We start from the raw sequence: 19527 nt of genomic DNA on the forward strand, positions 1-19527 counted from the left end.
TTATTGCCAATTCTAATGAATGACAGGGCCCTCCACAAAAAAAACCTTATCAATACTTTGCCCTGATCCCCCGAGTGATTTGGCTTGGACTGCTCAGGCTTTAGGCCCAGGCTTTTGTAAGCTAGTGTCCTCTCTCTCTCTCTCTCTCTCTCTCTCTCTCTCTCTCTCTCTCTCTCTCTCTCTCTCTCTCTCTCTCTCTCTCTCCTTCCTGTGAAATTCCCATTTTGCACCTCCATTGGTGTCACCCGCTTGCTTACCACATGTAGGGTAGTGCACTTATCCCTCTCCCTATATTTTTATATATATGGAAAATTAAATCGAATCAATAACAAACGATAAAGGACTGATTAGAGTTCGTCAATACGGCCCAATAAAACCCTATAACTGAATTAGGCCAAAACTAAAACCGACCGAACCCCAATATCATATTATCAACTTGACTTCTGTTTTAATCCACGATTATCAATCAAAACCAGTTGGAAGTGACCGTGTGACACACCTATCTCATACTCTCATAATACACACTTCTCACACTGATGGAGCCAATTAAATAGAAGCAATCACTATATCTCCACTATGGGGAAAACATACCTACGCTGCCAGAATGCAATTTCCCTCACACAAAGGTATTTTTGATATTTTCTCTCTCCTACTATGAATATATGAGCCATATCTTTTTCAAGATAACCACTGATATGACGCACAAATTCCTTCTTACATTGGCAGCGTAAGAAACCCTCTTCCCTCTGTTATACCTACCAACTTACCAAGTGATTTTATATAGTGTCTGCCATGCCACATGATAAAATGATGGATTCTAAAAAAAAAAATCCCCCAATTAGGACTAGTCATCATCTGCTATGGGGAAAGGTTATAAATTAACAATTTGAAGTAATATACGAACAACTTATTTAATGTAAGGCGCAGTACTACATTATACATATTGGATATATATGAAGATAATAATACAATATACATGAGAGTACTAAAAAAAATAAATAAAAAATAAAATCATGTTATCAAATACAGAAGTAGGGTTTAAAAATTCAAAAAAAGGGTACAGATATGTTGTTTTCATAAATTCCAATTCAATTCTTATTCAAATCATTTTTTAACAGGTTGGACTCAACCCAACTCTATCAGACTCAATACATAAAATTAGGGTTAATCGGAATCCAAACAGACGCTTAAGGAATGGGAGTCCAGTGTGAGGAGTTTGGACTCTGAATTAAAAAATGGGAATTCGATTGGGTAAACCGGCCGATTTAAATTGGAATTGGCCGAACCCAACCTCGATTCTTATCATTCCAATGCAGGCAATCTTATCTGGGTTTCTAGGGTTGAGGAGAAATCTGGCCTTCCAATTGGTTCAGAAAAAAATCAGATTGGAATCAGCTTAAGGGTGTGAATGGGAAAACTGAAACCACTTACCGAATTGAATCAAAATGTTTAAATCAAAACCGATAAAACTGTTTATTAATTGATTCATTTTTTGTTCAAGAAGTGATAGATGTACCTAGTGCAAGAGGCTTTTGCTATTGCGGGGCCTGAGGAAAGTCATTATGTACGCAGTCTTACTCCCTATTTGGCAAAGAGGTTGTTTCTTCAATTCAAATCCGCAACCACTAGGTCGTAATGGAACAACCACACTGTTGCACCAAGGTCTGCCTCGAATGTAAGAGAGAGTTTTTATTTTATTAAGTGAAATGATTTAAATCAATTAAATGCAATATATTATTGGACGCATTATACATAGTATACCCATAAAAGAATTAGTTAGTCCTACTCCATATATGCTCTTTAATGTTTTGTAATTGATTTAAGAGACACGGAAGCCAACACGAGCACACCTTAAAGCATCAACAAGATGAACATCTTCACATTTTATGAGAGAAGGGGCAATCATTTCGCAGACCAATGTGTGTTTAAAAATGAAAACATTCTCCCTTAAACGATCGATGTTTATTTATTTATTGATTTGTTGATTTATTGATTTATGGATTTATTGCATGGCATGTATATCTATCACGTGGGATGTTAGATGGTGCCGGGACTAATGATCTCAATGACTACTTGCTTAGGTCTGTCAATTCAAACTTGAACAGCTTCAACTTGTTTATTAATTATCATATCTTCCCATACCCTTATTCTGCATTCTTATTTGTCCTTCCATAATTAATTTGATTGGTGGAGAATACGATGAGGTTTCCCCACGTGCTTCTTCTATATAAACCAGCTTCATGATCCCTACATTCCCATCAAAGCTTGAAACCAATGGCAATGGAGAAGAAGGTTGTTCTAGTTGTTGCTTTATCTTTTGCTCTACTTCTGAGCTTAGCCCAGTGCTTCGATTTCCATGAAAAGGATCTGGAGACGGAAGATAGTCTCCGGGACTTGTACGAGAGTTGGAGGAATCATCACATGGTTACTCGAGATCCCTTAGAGAAGCCAAAGCGTTTCAATGTGTTCAAAGAGAATGTTAAGTTCATTCATGAATTCAACAAGAAGGATCATCCTTACAAGTTGAAGCTTAACAAGTTTGGTGACCTCACCAACCTTGAGTTCAGGAATCTCTACGCAAGCTCCAAGGTAAAGCATCACAGCATGATGAGAGGGTCTTCACGTGAAGCCACTGGTGGATTCATGTACGAGAAGTTCGATAAAGTCCCTTCCTCCATCGATTGGAGAGCCAAAGGTGCCGTCACCCCTGTCAAGAACCAAGGCCAATGTGGTAAGAGAGCAATAATTAATGGAGATTCCAATATATAATTGATGCGTTTATTGAGATTTGGGTACATCTTATCCTTACAAGTTAGTAAGAAAATCCTTTTCACATTAGGTTATTCACATTCGATGATGTAAGATTATTACTTCCATTTCAACGTAAAACCCAACAAAATTAATGTGTTATCTTTATGTCTGTTACAGGAAGTTGCTGGACTTTTTCAACTGTTGTTGCGGTCGAGGGCATAAACCAAATCAAAACCCAGAACCTGCTGTCCTTGTCTGAGCAGCAACTGGTGGATTGCGACACAGGGGATGGTAACCAAGGCTGTAATGGAGGTCTCATGGATCGTGCGTTTGAGTACATCAAGAAGGTTGGAGGGATCACTACAGAGGAGAGTTATCCCTACACAGCCACAAATACAACTTGTGCTGTATCCAAGGTAATATATATGATATGAACTCACTCATCTAGAGGTGATCAGATTAAGAGTACTAAGAAGTAAGATTTTGCAGGTGAATGCTCCCCTGGTGACAATTGATGGACATGAGAACGTTCCTCCTTTCGAGATTTCCTTGATGAAAGCTGTAGCAAACCAACCTGTCTCTGTTGCCATTGATGCTAGTGGTCAAGCTTTCCAGTTCTACTCAGAGGTAAATGATGAAAAATCAATTAAGAAATATTGAAATTAAGATGGGTCATGAACTGATCTTTAATTTAATTGCTTTGTGGGTGATGATCGATGATGAACAGGGAGTATTCACTGGACCCTGTGGGACAGAACTGGATCATGGAGTGGCAGCTGTAGGGTATGGAACAACTGTTGATGGAACCAAGTACTGGACCGTGAAGAACTCATGGGGAGCAGATTGGGGAGAACAAGGTTACATTAGAATGAAGCGTGGAATACCAGCCCAAGGAGGATTGTGTGGTATAGCCATGGAAGCTTCTTATCCTATCAAAATCTCCCCTGATAGGGATGCCAAGCCGGTCTCCCCTCTCAAGGACGAGCTCTGAGGAGAAGTGACATTTTTCTTTGAAGATTTTTGTGGTTAGGCCTTAGTTAATAATGTAATCTCTTGTTTGCTGTATCTCGCCGAGAATGGAATAAAATTTTGTATCACCATCTATGAGCAGCTGAGAATGAAAATTTCTTTTAATTGTTGGTTTCATGATGATCAAGAAAAGGGTCAAGGCTAGCAATCAAAATTCATAAGATCGAGTTTATGTTAATAATTAGGGAAATTTTTAAAAAAATTGGTGTGATATGAAACTCGGGTTAGTTACGAGGGTTGTACAAGAAATATTTCCTAATAGTAATGATATAACCCTATCATGGCCATTGCCATCTTTCCCAAACACAATATAAATTGAAAGAGAGATTAGGCCATGGCACACCCAAATACCCTAGGTCATTCAAGGTCTTCTCTTTTTTAGGTGCAAATTCAAGGCCTTCTCATGAAGTTCTTGTTGAGGAAGCATCCATAGGTGTGATGGTAAGATTTCATATTTCACCCACGAAGAAAAAACCTCTTAATCCATGGAATCTAACCCTCTTATTGAATACTGTAAATAGGAGATCAAAGTGGTAAGAATGTGGTCAGCACACCCAAAAACCCTAGGTCATTCAAGGCCTTCTCTTTTTTAGGTGCAAATTCAAGGCCTTCTCATGAAGTTCTTGTTGAAGAAGCATCCTTAGGTGTGATGGTAAGATTTCATATTTCACCCACGAAGAAAAAAACCTCTTAATCCATGGAATCTAACCCTCTTATTGAATAATGTAAATAGAAGATCAAAGTGGTGAGAGTGTGGTCTATCACATATTAATTAGCCAACTCAATTATATGGTCTACCGTATAACTATTTTCCATGCTAATGTACACAACGGGTTTGAGCTAGGCCTAGGCCTAACACTAACCCTCCAAATTATAGCTCAGGCTCAGACCTAGAAATGGCCAACAATGACACTGAGGCCTAGCCTCCTAGTACTTCTAATCATATATATCGTTTTTTTCTGAAACTTGGCAAGCACAATCAGGATCAAAATCCTCTGTTTTTCTCATTCATGTTTTTCCTTGTTTTGCTACCTGCAGAACGCGACACGTGGACAACAAGGAGACCAACGGTCAAGAATGGATGAAGATTATTACATCCGATGCGTTGGTCTTAAAGTTGTCGACGTGTCACGTTCTGCAGATAACAAAATAAGGAAAAACAGGGATGAGAAAAAACAGAGAATTATTTTCTCACTGTATCATGGTTTACACAAGAACTTGAAAGAACCTAAATTTGGCAATTGATCCCAACAGCTAACCGAGCCACTCGTCAATTATTTACTGGTGACAAGTCCGTTGCTGGATCGCCACAAAGAAAGGATCTTTAACCAAGCCAAAGCCTGAAAACAGGGGCTTCCAACTTCCTCACTTCGATTTCTCCTCCCACATAAAAACATTTCCATTTCCCAATTGAGGAGATGGCTCACCCTCACCCCGCAACTCCTTCATAGATAAATCACAAACGCGTTGTCATTGAGACTCAATTCTAAATTTGGAAACAGGAATTCAAATCGGAGAGATTTCATGGTGGGCTTATGGAACAGAAGGTGTTAACTGGCAAAGAGGATCTTTTGTTCTTCTTCTTCTTCCTGTTCAGCTCCTACAGTTTCAATTCCTGATCTCTTTCAAATTCCCAACGCGTGTCAGGATAGTGTTCTCATTCCTTCTCCACCAAGCAAAGCTCCAAGATGGTGTTTGTACTTTCTCTAGCCCTTTCGTCTCTGTAGTAGACGAACTATGTTGACAAACAAACAGAGACACACAGAGGGAGAGAGTTGATCTACAAACACATGGTCTCATGAACCCAGGAAACGTGTTCGCCAAATCATCAAATTCTCCGCCTGAGCTTTCATTAGTTATATAAATAAATCACATTACCATCTCTCTTTCGTGGTTTCAACCTCTCTCTCTCTCTCTCTCTACCCATCTATCTATTCCATGGCTCCAGGTCTGGAAATTCCACAGAATGGGCATTTAGAAGGGAAGGACATTCCTTCCAGCCCCACCGATGAAGAAGTGACGAAATCCAAAGTAACAGTTATCGGCAGCGGCAATTGGGGTAGTGTCGCAGCAAAACTCATCGCCTCCAATACCATCAAGATGAGCTCCTTCCATGGTGAGTATGTCAGTAGATCCATACCATTCCCATTTCCTTTTTTCCTCTATTAACATTTCTTACCATCATCATAATACACCAACTATATCACATATGTATCAATGTATAGGCAGAGCTCATCAGTCATTGCCAGACAAATCAAACCATGAGGATTATAGTACACAGTGGAAATTTTTCTCTACGGAATTCCCACGAACACATGTCGTGCATTTTATTTTGACATTTTTTCCTAATCAAATGTCGAACTACTGACTGAAATTATGTTTCTTTCTTCTCCACCAACAATACCTTTATTTCAGATGAAGTGAGGATGTGGGTATTTGAGGAGACACTACCTACAGGCGAGAAGCTCTCAGAAGTCATGAACCGAACAAACGTAAACTCTCTGCACATCCTTCCCTGCTATAATACTTCAACGTTAGACATCAATTCTAGCTTTCTTCTTCTTTCTCTAATCTTTTTTTCCTTCTAACAGGAGAATGTGAAGTATCTCCCTGGCATAAAGCTTGGGAAGAATGTAGTAGCAGATCCCGATCTCGACAATGCAGGTATACGTTCTCTTCTTACTCTGGTTCCCTTTCTGCGAAATTTTCGAACGTGATCAAATCCAATCTGATGATTCAGTGACAGAGCCCTTCATTTTTCCTTTTTCTCTCCTTCCATTGCAGTTAAGGATGCAAACATGTTGGTTTTTGTAACTCCACATCAATTCATGGAAGGTATATGCAATGAACTTGTTGGGAAGATAAGAGGGGATGTTGAGGCTATATCCCTCATCAAAGGAATGGAGGTAACGACGGAAGGCCCACACATGATCAGCACCTTCATCTCTCAACACCTTGGGATCAATTGTTGTGTTCTCATGGGTGCAAACATAGCTGATGAGGTGATAAAGCCAACTTGATTTGATTACCCAATTTCCTCTTCTTCTACTAACAAAGATGAGTCTGCAATTCACAGATTGCTGCCGAGAAGTTGAGCGAAGCAACAATAGGATACAGGGAGAATAAAGAGGTGGCAAACAGATGGGCTCAACTGTTTGCTACTCCATACTTCCTGGTCACGACTGTGAGTGTGATGTCTCTCTTTCTCTTTTCTTTCTTTCAATCCAAATTGAAATTCATCAATCCACAATCTATAATCACATAAAAGTGATAAAACCCATTCAATTAACAAATGAATATCATAAAAAATGAGCCTAAACACTGCAACTGTACAGTGCACTACCATTGTAGACAAACAACAAATTCCCGTACTTCAAACACCATTAACAGATCTAATGTTTGTGTCTGTTATTAAAAAAAATGGCAGGTCCAAGACATAGAAGGAGTAGAACTATGTGGAACACTCAAGAATGTAGTCGCCATTGCTGCAGGTTCAATTAATCAGTTTTTTTCCCTCCTTCCCTTGTCTTTTTTTTCCGGGCTCTCTCCAATAAAATCAAAGAATCTAACTTTTGGTTGCCCAGGTTTTGTTGATGGCTTGGAGATGGGGAACAATACAAAGGTTGTATGCAGCTATGTCCTGCTTTATTTACTTAAATTTACCGACTGAGTTGCATAAGCTCATGATTAAAATGCTAAGCTACATAATTAACAGGCTGCAATAATGAGAATTGGTCTGAAAGAGATGAGGAGCTTCTCAAAGCTGTTGTTTTCATCCGTCAGAGATAGCACCTTCTTTGAGAGCTGTGGGATAGCTGATGTGATCGCAACATGCTGTAAGAACCAGAAAAAAATTCCTTCCTTTGTTCGATTCCTATATTTTTATTCTTCAAATGCATACATACATCATACCATGAAGAAATGTAGTAAAAACTTCTGTTATGGCAGTAGGAGGAAGAAACAGGAAAGTTGCAGAGGCTTTTGCAAGGAATAGTGGGCAAAGGTTTTTCTTTGGCTAGATCTTGTAGATGCAAACATTAGAAACTATATTCTTCTGAATCCAATGACCATAATAATTAATTTTTCAAATTTTCGCCACCAGGTCTTTCGATGAGCTTGAAGCAGAATTGTTACAAGGACAGAAGCTACAGGTAAATGACAATAATAAACTTTAATTATCCATTCTTTCCTCTCTCTGATATCCCTATAATACACTTAACACAACTAGAGAAAACAAGAAATTAAAGAAGCACCTGGGTTGGAGAGGGAGAAGGCTACCATTGCCACACTAGGGCCTTCACTACGTTCAAAAGGTTCCGCTACCACATTATTTTCCACATTTCTCCTCTTCTAGCGTAGGAGAAAAAATCTCCTTTCTGCATTCAACCGCTGGTGCAAACTACATTGTTAATGCGGTTTTCCAATTGTAAGCTATAGAACACACAGGATAATGGGCATTTTTCTTGCATATGACTTTCTCATCTGATCCTGTTTTCTTTTTCTTTCACAAGGGGGGTCTTAACAGCAGGAGAAGTTAATGCGGTTTTACGCCATCGTAAATGTCTAGAGTTATTCCCGCTTTTCAGAACAGTACACGAGATCTGTATCGGCCACCTTCCTCCCTCGGCGATTGTTCAATGTTGTGAAAATAATACAGCAATGCTCTAGCTGGTGAAAGACTCATGGAAAGAAGCATTGCCCATGGTTCACATGCCTCTTCTACATAATCCAAAGGTGAAATTTTCACAAGACTATGTTACAGCATTCAGTCGGAGTTCCGAAGAGATTTCAATCCACTGAAACGAAAAAAAAATTCATGCCCATTCACTCGCCATTTTAGGGGCAGTATACAGTAGCAAAGAGCAGTTATTTTATAGCACATTAATTGTAATCCTCATGGCCTACTATAAGTCTGCCAGTTTCCAAGTATGAGAAATCTATGACTCTCAGCTTTCCCCCAACTCCTCAAAGAAGAAAATCTCCTTTCCCTCAAATCATACAACTTAGAAGTAGAATAGATACGGAGTTAACTACAGGTCTACCAAGGAAAGATTTAGCACATTTTTGCCCCTGAAACCATCCGACCTCTTTCTGTTTTAATTAGATAATCTACTCTCACAAATATACATGTGAAATAAATAAGGTCTCTTGTCAAGTAAAAATCAGGTATATTTTGATGCAAGTTGAGAACAGTAGGCAATAACTTCTTCACTAAAGCAAAGAGGTGAAGAGAGTCTGACATGTTGTATTGCTAAACCATTGCTAAATCAACAGGAAGCTAAGAAAAATCTCAAGGCCACAATCTTAATATAGTTTTTTTTTTCTTTTGGGGGGGGGGGGGGGGGGGGGGCCTATACACTTGGGAGTCACGCAGGACCACAGAGATGGCATCTATTATTTTAGAGGCCTAACTGATTTAGTTAAAAAAGAACAAGACATCATAACCAGCAACTTAAAGTTTTGAATAAAAAGAATGGAGTATTCTACAAGCAAGTGGCATAGAGGACACCAATGAGGTGTGGTGAAAGGATTTCATAAATGAAAGGGCGGCGAGATCGTATCATTTGAAGAGGAGAGAGCCGGAAGATAAAGGGTACTATCATATGGTCTCCTGGCGGTTTCAAAGAACCTTCTCCCAATTTATAATTAGTGTAAAGCCTTCCTTTTCATTGGGGAAAAAAACAGAGGAAAAGGAATCACACAGCAACATAATGTGGATTCCTTTACACTGCACCTCACAAACCACCATGGGACCCACACTCTCTCTACATTAAAACCTCCCCTACTGTACGATTCCACACCCTCCCCTCCTGCAAAACTGCACACAAATGCCGAAAAAAACCCTACCCCCAAAAGATAACCCACAATCAGCCGACTCGAGTGGTAATAAGTTGAAGACATTTTCTCCACTAGGCTACCAATCCCATTGGTGACAAGATATCAACTCAATATGGTAATAAGATACAAGAAGCGCCTATCATTTTCAAGCAGTGTACCCCTATGTTTAGGATCTACAAATGACATTTATTTTTCCCCCTATTTTCTTTATTCTTCTTTTTTTCCCCGAAAAAGAAAAGAGAACAAAAGTTATATGAAGATATGTTGCCATGAAAAAAAAGAAACACCCGCAAATCATCAACCCACTTTCACTGTACATTTAAAAGACCATACCCGGTGGACAAGGCTCCGTGCGAGGTCAGGTGCAATAGTTAAATAAATCAACCCCCTCCCTCCCTCCCTCCCTCCCTCAAAGAAGGTTTTATATTTCTCACCATAAGAGAAAAATATTAAAACAATACCTGAAATCTGAAATACCCATCAAACTGTGCTAGGCATAAGATGACGCCATCATCCCTTCTCCACAGGGAAAAAAGAAAAGGAAAACCACAATCATCCTTTTAAATGATGAAAAATACAACAACAACAAATTCAGCATTATTCCAACTTAACGGGATCTACTACAAGGATATGTGAATACAATATATTTTGAATACCAAGGACATTCAAAAAAGCAAGTCCCAAATGCAACAATTACTGAAGTTTAGTTTTCAGCAGATGATTTGTCCAATAAAGCCCCATCGACACACGGTCATCTTGTTTCTTATTTTCTATTTGCTTCCTGTGAATCACCGTAAACAAATGCCACATTCAACCGTTGGAACTCCTTGATTCAATAATAAAAAAAAAAACGAAAAAAAAAAAAAAAACAAACCTAACCATACAAGCATTCATCACTTACACGAAAATTACCATCAAATCATAGCCGTCCTTACCTAACAGCACTCTTCCTTTAAAATCCCTGTTCCAGACAATTTCCCCCACCACCACCTAGCAACTCCATCTAAAACCCAAGAGACAAAACTCTTTCTAAAGAAGCACTACATCTCGGACAGATTCTCAAGTAAATCCAAATAAAAAATAAAAAGAGTCAACCTAATTGGATGGAGTTCAGATTCTGGTCAGAGTCAAAAGACTGCGATGATTCAACTGCAAGATTATCTCAATTAGAGAAATAGTGAAATATGGAAAATTAAATCAAAATATGCAAAACTCTAGTTACTTTCAATCAGAGACTCAGATGAACCTGAAACTCTGTCGAGTTCAGTAAATCAGGGGTAGAACACTAGCCGAAAATCCCAACTCAACACAAGGGCTGGATCTGAGAATATGAGTCGATCCTAGTTGGACTAGGAGACCTGTATAACAATAAATTTACCACACAAAACAGAATTCAGAAATTGGAATATATAGATCAATCAATTCTGAACATGATTATGAAACTCAGCAGCAACAGATTAATAAAACCAGTAAATCGAGTCTATATTCAGAAAGCAGAATCTCAACTTAAGAGATGAAGGCAGAATGGGAAATTCAGTAATAAAACCACAGATCTGCAGGTTAGATCTGATGGAGATACTGATCGAGTCTCTCTAGAACAATAAAGAACAAGTCCTCAAAATCCGAAGATATTCCAATGGCCAGATTCTTCTAACTCAAATTCATACAAAAAAAGTCCTGCATATGAATTCCTGATTAGACTAAGAATTGCAGAAATTTTAGAAGAACAATAATTTGCAAAATGGAGATAGAAAGGAAGAATGTGACCTTTGGCTCCCCACCAGCAGTCCTAGATCAGAATCACACCGATCCAAGGATTTCCTACCCTAAGCTGAGTCTCACAGCATGCATACTCTATCAGCAGCAAAAGAAAAGGCTCAAGCCAAAATCTCATTAATCAAATTTGTGTACAATGCTGAACTCCATTACAAACTTATTTAAAAACTCAAAAACAGGCTTAATACTAAAAAGAAAAGACCTAATCCAATCCTTAATTAACAAGGTAACATAAATTAACTAAGAAACCAATTCAAAACAATACTGGACTTATAGAATCCTAATCCAGCCTAACTGAAAAAAAAATAATAATAAGAAGTAGATTAAAGAATAAAAACTCACTTTACTAATCCCGTATACCTATTAGCCTCTAACCATATTATATAGGCCAATTAAAATGGCCCATTACAATGAAAACCCATTGGCCAAAAGGTCAAACACATATATAACCCATCCCAAGGCTTATTTACAATAAAATAAGCCCTTTACGTGACTTCTCTGCATCACAATCCTTTCAAGTTTCATAGCATATTTGCAATCCGACACCTAAACCTACTCTCTAGCATCTCAACTCTTCAACACTTTTCAAGAAACCAAATACCTCAATGATTATTTGATCCTCCCCTCTAAAACCCATTTTTTTTTCCTGAAGAAAAGGAATGATCCTCTCTAAAACATTTTTCCTTTTACCCAACCTATTTATTGAAGTTGAAATCAATAATACGCATAGAACCCTAACTGAGTTCACAGGGTTCCCAATCCTACATCAATAACTTAAACATCCTGCAGAAACCAGATGTAAAAGATTGCAAGGGACAAAAGTGGCTGGTGGAATTCAAAAATCTATCTTCACTACCTACAGGAATTAAATTACATAACTGCACAAGAAAGCTTTCTATAAGACTCTAAAAAATAAAAAATAAATAAATAATAATAATAATAATAAATAACACTAGTACTGCATGAAGCACCATAGGCCTATTGATCTTTCTACAATAAAATCTCCAGAATGACTACAAGCCCCTGTAAGTTTGTTAAAGTTTTACGTATTCATATAGTTGGCTGAGAAGCACATGCTTGGTTAAAAATCCAGAAAGGTTTAATATTATTTTTTTCTTTTTCCACTTTTTAAAAGGGAGCTGGTCCGTGGTTGGCAGTTAGGTTAAGTCATGTTTTGAAACCAGGCAGGAGGTACAAAGCAGAAAGATCCCTTCTCTGTTCTTTAAACAATAGGTATATGACCATGGGTCATCCATCATCTCCTCAAAACAGACCACAGTCGTTTTTCGACAACAGATTTGACAATCACTCAAACTGAAATTGGAAAGATAAACTGGCTGCAATCTCAACAAATAAATGTCTTTCTCATAAGAATTCAAAATGAGCTGTTACAAGGATAAAACATTTAATATTGAGCACAAAACAATGCCAGATAATATTTGGCACATAACGAATGTTATTTGAATCCATCCATGATGCAGTCACCACATAAGACTGATTTCAACCACTAAATATTCCCAACAATTGATAATCGGTGGGGGAAAAAAAAAGAGAAAAGAACAAGGTAACTTTCCACTGAGAATAAGCCATTCAGATTGAAATGTTTAATATGTTTATGCGGAATCTGTTATTAAGAAAATAAGGAAAAGTAACACAACATTACAAAATAGGAAGTTCAGAGGCCAGGGCCACATCTAACAACTGAGAAGCTTATGCCAAAGAATCTTTTTGCTTGGCTTGTTGCAGTAGCTCTTGTCGGACCCTCTTGATCTCCATTTCTCTTTCCATTCTCTCTTGCTAATATAATAAGAAAACAAATACAATTAATATTAATAATCAAATAGAAGGATGTAGTTGATGCTAGAATTTCAAAGAAAAGATAATTGAAGAACAGCCAATTCTATATGTTCATTTGAAGAGCTACAAAGTCCAGCCAATACTAGCCTTTGCATTAATTAAGCCACCCACAGATGAGCATCCCAAGGTTAACACCACTCCAATAGGGCGTACCCAGTGCATGAGGCTCCCACCACTGGAGTGTCTGGGGAGGATCATAATGTACACAGACTTACCCCCACTTTGCAGAGGGGCTGTTTCTTGTTTACACTACTTCGATAAATACCCATAAAACTTAAATAAGTGGTGCTTCAAGACACCTTTTGTCTAGTAAAATTAGCCAGCCTAAACCAACCACAAACTGTACTATGTTTACATAACAACAACAAACTCAGCCTTATGCCAACTGAATGGGGTTGGCCACATGGATCCGTGCAAAAACAAAAAAAGAAATTTGACTATAAAAGAAAAATAGCACAACACCAGAAAGTCAGGAAAATCTCGACCAAATGGTGTCAGCTACATGGATCATTCCCTCCAAACGGCTCTATCAAAGGTCATACTTGGGACAAGACCTAGACTATGCATGTCACTCCTCACTACTTCTCCTATGGTCGTTTTAGGCCTGTCCCTAGCTCTTTTAGCTCATTCAATCTGAATCAAATCGCTCCCCCTTATTGGAGCGTCCCTAGGCCTCCGTTTAATATGGTCATACAACATCAAACAACTTTCTAGGAGCTTACCATTGATCGAGGCAACTCCCGAATCAGCTCTAACATGCTCATTCTTTACTTTATCCTTCCTATTTTTGCTGCACATCCATCTTAACATCCTCATTTCTGCTACACATAGCTTATCTATGTGACACTTCTTAACTGCCCCAACATTTTTCCACATACATCATAGCCACTAGTACAACAGTCCTATAGAATTTTCCTTTAAGCTTTATAGGAACACATCAGTCACATAATACTCCGTTCGCATCTCTCCACTTTATCCATCCCACTTTTGTTTGTGAAAAATCATCCTCTATGTCAGCTTTATTTATAGATGACCCTAGACATCTAAAATAGTCTCTTTGCGGTATCTATCTCTCCTCAATTTTCACCATATCATTACCCACCATAGTGTGACTAAATTTACCATATACTCCGTCTTCAATCTGATTATCTTAAAAACCTTTTGTTTCTAAGCTTGATCGCCATAACTCCAACTTAGTGTTAATCCCTTTTTTTCTCATCCACCAACATGATATCGTTGGAGAAGAGCATACACCATGAGACATCGTCTTCAATGCTCTTGGTTAAATCATCTATGATAAGCGCAAACAAATAGAAGCCCAACATGATAATGTGGTATATAGAATCATCCACTTCTTAACTACACAACATTCTGCCCCATTCATCATAGTCGGTTGTACAATAATCTTATAGAATTCCCCTTTAAGCTTTAAAAGAATACATTGGTCACACAACACTCCAGCCACAAACAAATAAGGGCTTAAGGTTGATCCCTAGTGTAACCTAATAGAAATTGTGAATTCGCCGCCTTGACCTCCCACAGTTCTCACACTAGTCATGACACCCTCATACATATTTTTTTATTTATCCATATATTTACTCGACATCCCTCTCTTCTCTAGTACAATCCGGATTAAATCTCTAGGGACTTTGTCATAGGATTTTTCTATGTCAATAAAGACCCTATGAAGATCCTTCTTGAAAGCTCTATATCTTTCCCTAAGCCTCCTCAGTAGATAAATAGCCCATGTCGAAATTGGTTCTCTAAGATTGTAGTTTCTCCTCTTAGGCGGGCTTCAATAACCTAATCCAATAATTTCATAGTATGACTCATTAGTTTTATGTCTCTATTAGTTATTGCAGCTTTGAACATCACCTTTATTTTTGTAAATCGGAACTAGAATGCTTCTCCTTTGTACTATGTTTACATATCCCATACAAAACAATAATTCTACCCAAGCTACACATAATTAGAGTTTTATAAGTTGGCAATTCCTCCTTCCCACTCAAATGGCTTGTTTTCATTTAGAAGTAACACTAAAGATTTCAAAGAAAGGATGTATCTGATGCTTTCTTTGAAATCCTTAGTGTTACTTCTAAATGTAATTAGAAAACAAATACAATTAATAATCAAATGAAAGGATGTATTTGATGCAGAATTCCAAAGAAAAGATAATTGAAGAAAATCCTAGCATGAAATAGATAGACAATATGTTAGTTTGAAGAGCTACAAAGTCCAGCCAATCCTTGGAATTAAATTAACCCACCCACAAATAAGCATCCCAAGGTTAACACTACTTCGGAAAATAACCATACAACTTGGATAAGTGGTGCTTCCCCTTGTCTAGTAAAGTTAGTCGGCCTAAACAACCACAAACTGTACATTGTTTACATATCCCATACAAATCAAGAATTCTGCCCAAGATACAACATAAGTACATAATTAGACTTTTATAAGTTGGTAGTTCCTCCTTCAAACTCAAATGGCTTGTTTTCATTTAGAAGGAACACTAAGGAACTTCAGAAAAAGGGTCGTTGCTTGGAGCAATGGCAAAGGGCTCTTTCCACCTGCGCAGTGGTGCGGGTTCGGGTCCTAGGAACCAGCCTCTCCGTAAAGGGGGTAAGGTTGTCTACCTATATACCCTCCTAGAGCCCTGCTTAAGTGCGGGAACCTTTGTGCACTGTGCACTGGGCAACGGCCTTTTTACTAAGGAACTTCATAAAGTAAAATTCCTAATGATGAGTCCTCATTTGCACACTCATCTACTTGGCCAAATCATATATATAGACATTAAAACACGTACATATCAATACCACACGATTGGTCTAGACTGTAGAGTCTTCAGCCTCGAAAGTTTATGTAACAAAAGCAGTATAAATTGTACAACTTCTCCATCCTGAATTTCCCTTGGATTCTTCCCAATGTTCAACACGATGAAAATGGCCAATCCTAATGTTTCTCAAATTAATTACAAGAGAAATGCTAGATACCAAGAAACATCACCGCAAACCTAGCTGTGCCATTTTGAAGTGTAAGGCGGCAATTCCGACAGTTGGGTATCTAGGTAATGATATGGATTAGCCACATGAAGAATTTCAGAGTCAAAGTTGATCATATACACTCCAATGTATTGGCAAGCAAACTCTTGATAGTCCAAGTATTGGTATGTAGCCTTTCATTATCTTTTATTTTTAAATGCATTCTTTTGCCACTTGGCCAACCCCATTTGGGGCTAAGACTTAATATATGAGCAGGGGAAGGGTGTATCTGACCACAAAATTTCAGCCTCATAGTGAATTGAGCCCTCCAGAAAACTATTATGGCTAGCAACCAACAACTCCACAGGTGGAGTAACCTAAGACATAGTTCATGTTAAGTCTCTGATCCAATGGACTGATAAACAATTCAAAGCACTCAACGACCCCCATCATCTGTATTTCAATGGCAAACCTTTATATAAGTGTCACCAAATAGTTTGGTCCTCAGTAAAAGCTACATTATATAATGAGAACCCATAAAAAGAGTGGAGAATACAATCAACCTCCGATTGTGAACGAATTTGGATCGATAATATTATACATCTCACGAAGACACAATGAACATCGAATTCTCCAGAACAGATTACAAATCAAGCTTTAATTGAAAGAATGCAAAAATATTTATCATTTAGGGTTTTCAATTCAACCCCTCCCGATCTTATTCTGCTCCCGCAAGTCATAAGATCGAGTTTAAAACAACAAAAATTACCAAATATGGAGAAATAGAACCGAAGCTACTGATACGATGCATTGAATCTGAATTCATTTTTGGGTAACGCATTGAAGTGGAAAGGGTTTTGCTGTAGAACTATTCAAAGAAAGAGATATAGAAAGAACCTTTTCGTCCTGATGGAGAGCGATCCAGACGTGGAGTTTGTCCATGGATTGCCAGAAAATGAAGGCGCCAAATGACATGGCGAAGTATGTAGTGACTTTCACCATCTTTCTCCTCGTCTACTCTTCTGTTCTTCCTTCCAATGTCCTTCCCGTCGAGGCGTAGACTCCTGAAAGCGTCTTTGCCTTTGAGGCTGTGACTATTTAAGCAGGACCTACGAAGATCGAAGATCGAAGATCGAAGATCGAAGTGCATCTTGAACGTACGAGTATCTATTATCTCCAATGGGTCCTACTCAGCATCACCGTTCATGTGGCCAAACATTTAGTATCTGACGCTCCGGCTGAGCCCCTATTTTTTGCAAGATATTCTCTAGGGAGAGTGTTAATATTCAGGCCGAACCGATTGGGCCGACAAAAATCGATCGTTAAGAAAAGGATTCCGGTTTGGGTTTTCTGAAATCGGTAGAAAATCAAATTGGATCGGACTGCTCGAAACCGAAAAACCGACTTGAGACATGAAAAAACCGGATACAACTGATGAAAACCAAAAGAATATTAGAAAGAAAATATGTTGTTTTAAAAACCAAACCGATAACACACTTATAAAACCAGGTCAGTCTGAAATCGAAACCGAACTTTATAATAATTTGATTTTGATTTGACTTAATACTAATCTAAAATCGGACCAAACCAACCAGTTGACATCCCTATTCACTGATTTTTTATTTTTTTTTCATGTGAAAAAGGTTGAGTAACTTAACAGTATGATTGGACTTTGCAAAGAGTGAATGTCATCATTTACTTCTGCCTCACTGTTGAAGGTCTGAGATATTATTTTTCCATTCAAATCACAGGATCAGATTCATGGATGATGAGATTCTCTATTCAGCAAGATTTGGATCCTCTTCAACAATTTTCCTTTCAACCTCATACACAGCCCAAGATCTGGGTCATGTAGCCCCAAGCTTGCATGTCTTTAATTGGAAAAACGATAGATCGGTTCCAAATCCCTCATCATCATAAGTTAAAGGGAAACTGATTCTTCTCCAAAATGCTATTTTTAGACTTTTCAAGTGCAAATCTCCTTTACAAGAGAGGCCACTCTTAGATTCCATTAATTTTAAACCATAAGGAGAGAGTGATCTCATTTATTCAACCATTTGTAGAATAAATAAACATTTTGAATTTCATATTTTTTATTTCAATTATTATATATATATATATATATATATATATTTTTTGGGTGGGGTAGTAAAGTATCTCAATTATATGATGACCAGTTATTTAAAGTAGGAATTTTCCTATTGACACTCTTAACATGTCATATAGTTTTTAACTTTAATTTTTTTCTTTTTAATGTGATATATTTTTTTTTATCAATGTTGCTAAATCATGTCATTTGATATATACGAGCTTGAGCCCTTCTTACCTATGGTTGAATGGGGATAAGAGCGAGAAGAGTTGGGATAGATTAACGTATGAGAAAGAAAGGTTAATGGAATAATTCGGATAATAGGGCTTTATCGAGGAAGCCTTGCCTCCCTACTCGCTGAGTAGTTGGTAATAATCAAGTCTACTTCTTCATTAATCTGTTACTAATATATAGCATACTACCTCCACATCCAGTTACATAACCCATGCTATCCACGTCCTCTCCCATTACATCCCACTAATAATAACCTCCTACCTCCACTAACGTTACATGTGATAATGGACTCAATACTGGAAAATATAATAACTAACCAACTACTAAGTAAGGAACAAATGGCTGACCCATCTATGCTCATGACCTCATGGCTGACCACATGCTTACGTAAGACTCCCCTCCTCACCATGCATGCACGTAACAGCATTCAACATATTGTTGTAGTTCTCTCTCTCCTCCTGGCTAGGATCACCTATCCATACATGAACACTTTACATTTTACATCCATAAATGCCTCTCAATACTGCCATTAAAAGTGCATAGAGAGTTATATGTGAAATGCTCATGAACCGGTAGTATGGAGGGAATTTATGGAAGAAAAAGAACATATGTCATCAAGAAAAATGTTCATGAATGGGTAAGTGATCAACCTTGTTAGTGACCATTTTGTAATAGAGATTGTGGACCAAGTTAGTGAGTTCCGACAACAACCCAAAAAAGAGGGGGGGGGTTTTAAGGAACAGTTTTTGGGTCATGACCAGTGTTATCAATTCGGCCGAATAATTCGCGAATTATTCGGCCGAACTGAATTTTTTCGAATTTTATCAAAAATTCTGATCGAATCCGAATTAAAAATAAAATTCGGTAAAATTCGCGATTTTTTCAAAAGTGAATATAAAACGCGAATAATTCGGACCAAATCCGAATTAAACCGAATTATTCGGTCCACTTAAACAGTATTTAAAAAATAATAAT

General features: G+C 37.9%; 3 protein-coding genes across 3 annotated transcripts; 2 read left to right on the forward strand and 1 right to left on the reverse strand.

Moving 5' to 3' along the window:
• The first annotated feature begins 2274 nt into the window (after nucleotides 1-2274).
• LOC122080247 (vignain-like) lies at nucleotides 2275-3891 on the forward strand. Its single transcript, XM_042647184.1, has 4 exons — nucleotides 2275-2731; nucleotides 2929-3167; nucleotides 3241-3378; nucleotides 3479-3891. The coding sequence occupies exons 1-4, from the start codon at nucleotides 2275-2277 to the stop codon at nucleotides 3740-3742; spliced, it is 1098 nt and encodes a 365-aa protein (XP_042503118.1). The 3' UTR covers nucleotides 3743-3891.
• A 1228-nt stretch (nucleotides 3892-5119) lies between these two features.
• LOC122078764 (glycerol-3-phosphate dehydrogenase [NAD(+)]-like) lies at nucleotides 5120-8741 on the forward strand. Its single transcript, XM_042644884.1, has 11 exons — nucleotides 5120-5896; nucleotides 6196-6272; nucleotides 6372-6444; nucleotides 6565-6782; nucleotides 6857-6964; nucleotides 7208-7271; nucleotides 7365-7402; nucleotides 7496-7616; nucleotides 7729-7783; nucleotides 7883-7931; nucleotides 8293-8741. The coding sequence occupies exons 1-11, from the start codon at nucleotides 5719-5721 to the stop codon at nucleotides 8446-8448; spliced, it is 1137 nt and encodes a 378-aa protein (XP_042500818.1). The 5' UTR covers nucleotides 5120-5718; the 3' UTR covers nucleotides 8449-8741.
• A 4064-nt stretch (nucleotides 8742-12805) lies between these two features.
• Nucleotides 12806-17340, reverse strand: LOC122078553. The gene is made up of 2 exons (XM_042644580.1): nucleotides 17127-17340; nucleotides 12806-13191 (listed from the first exon to the last, which is right to left on the reverse strand). Exons 1-2 carry the CDS (start codon nucleotides 17229-17231, stop codon nucleotides 13105-13107), a joined length of 192 nt encoding a protein of 63 aa, XP_042500514.1. The 5' UTR covers nucleotides 17232-17340; the 3' UTR covers nucleotides 12806-13104.
• Between the last annotated feature and the right edge of the window lie 2187 nt (nucleotides 17341-19527).

This window comes from Macadamia integrifolia, chromosome 5 (genome assembly GCF_013358625.1).
Source record: "Macadamia integrifolia cultivar HAES 741 chromosome 5, SCU_Mint_v3, whole genome shotgun sequence".
In the NCBI taxonomy this organism is placed as follows: Eukaryota; Viridiplantae; Streptophyta; class Magnoliopsida; order Proteales; family Proteaceae; genus Macadamia; species Macadamia integrifolia.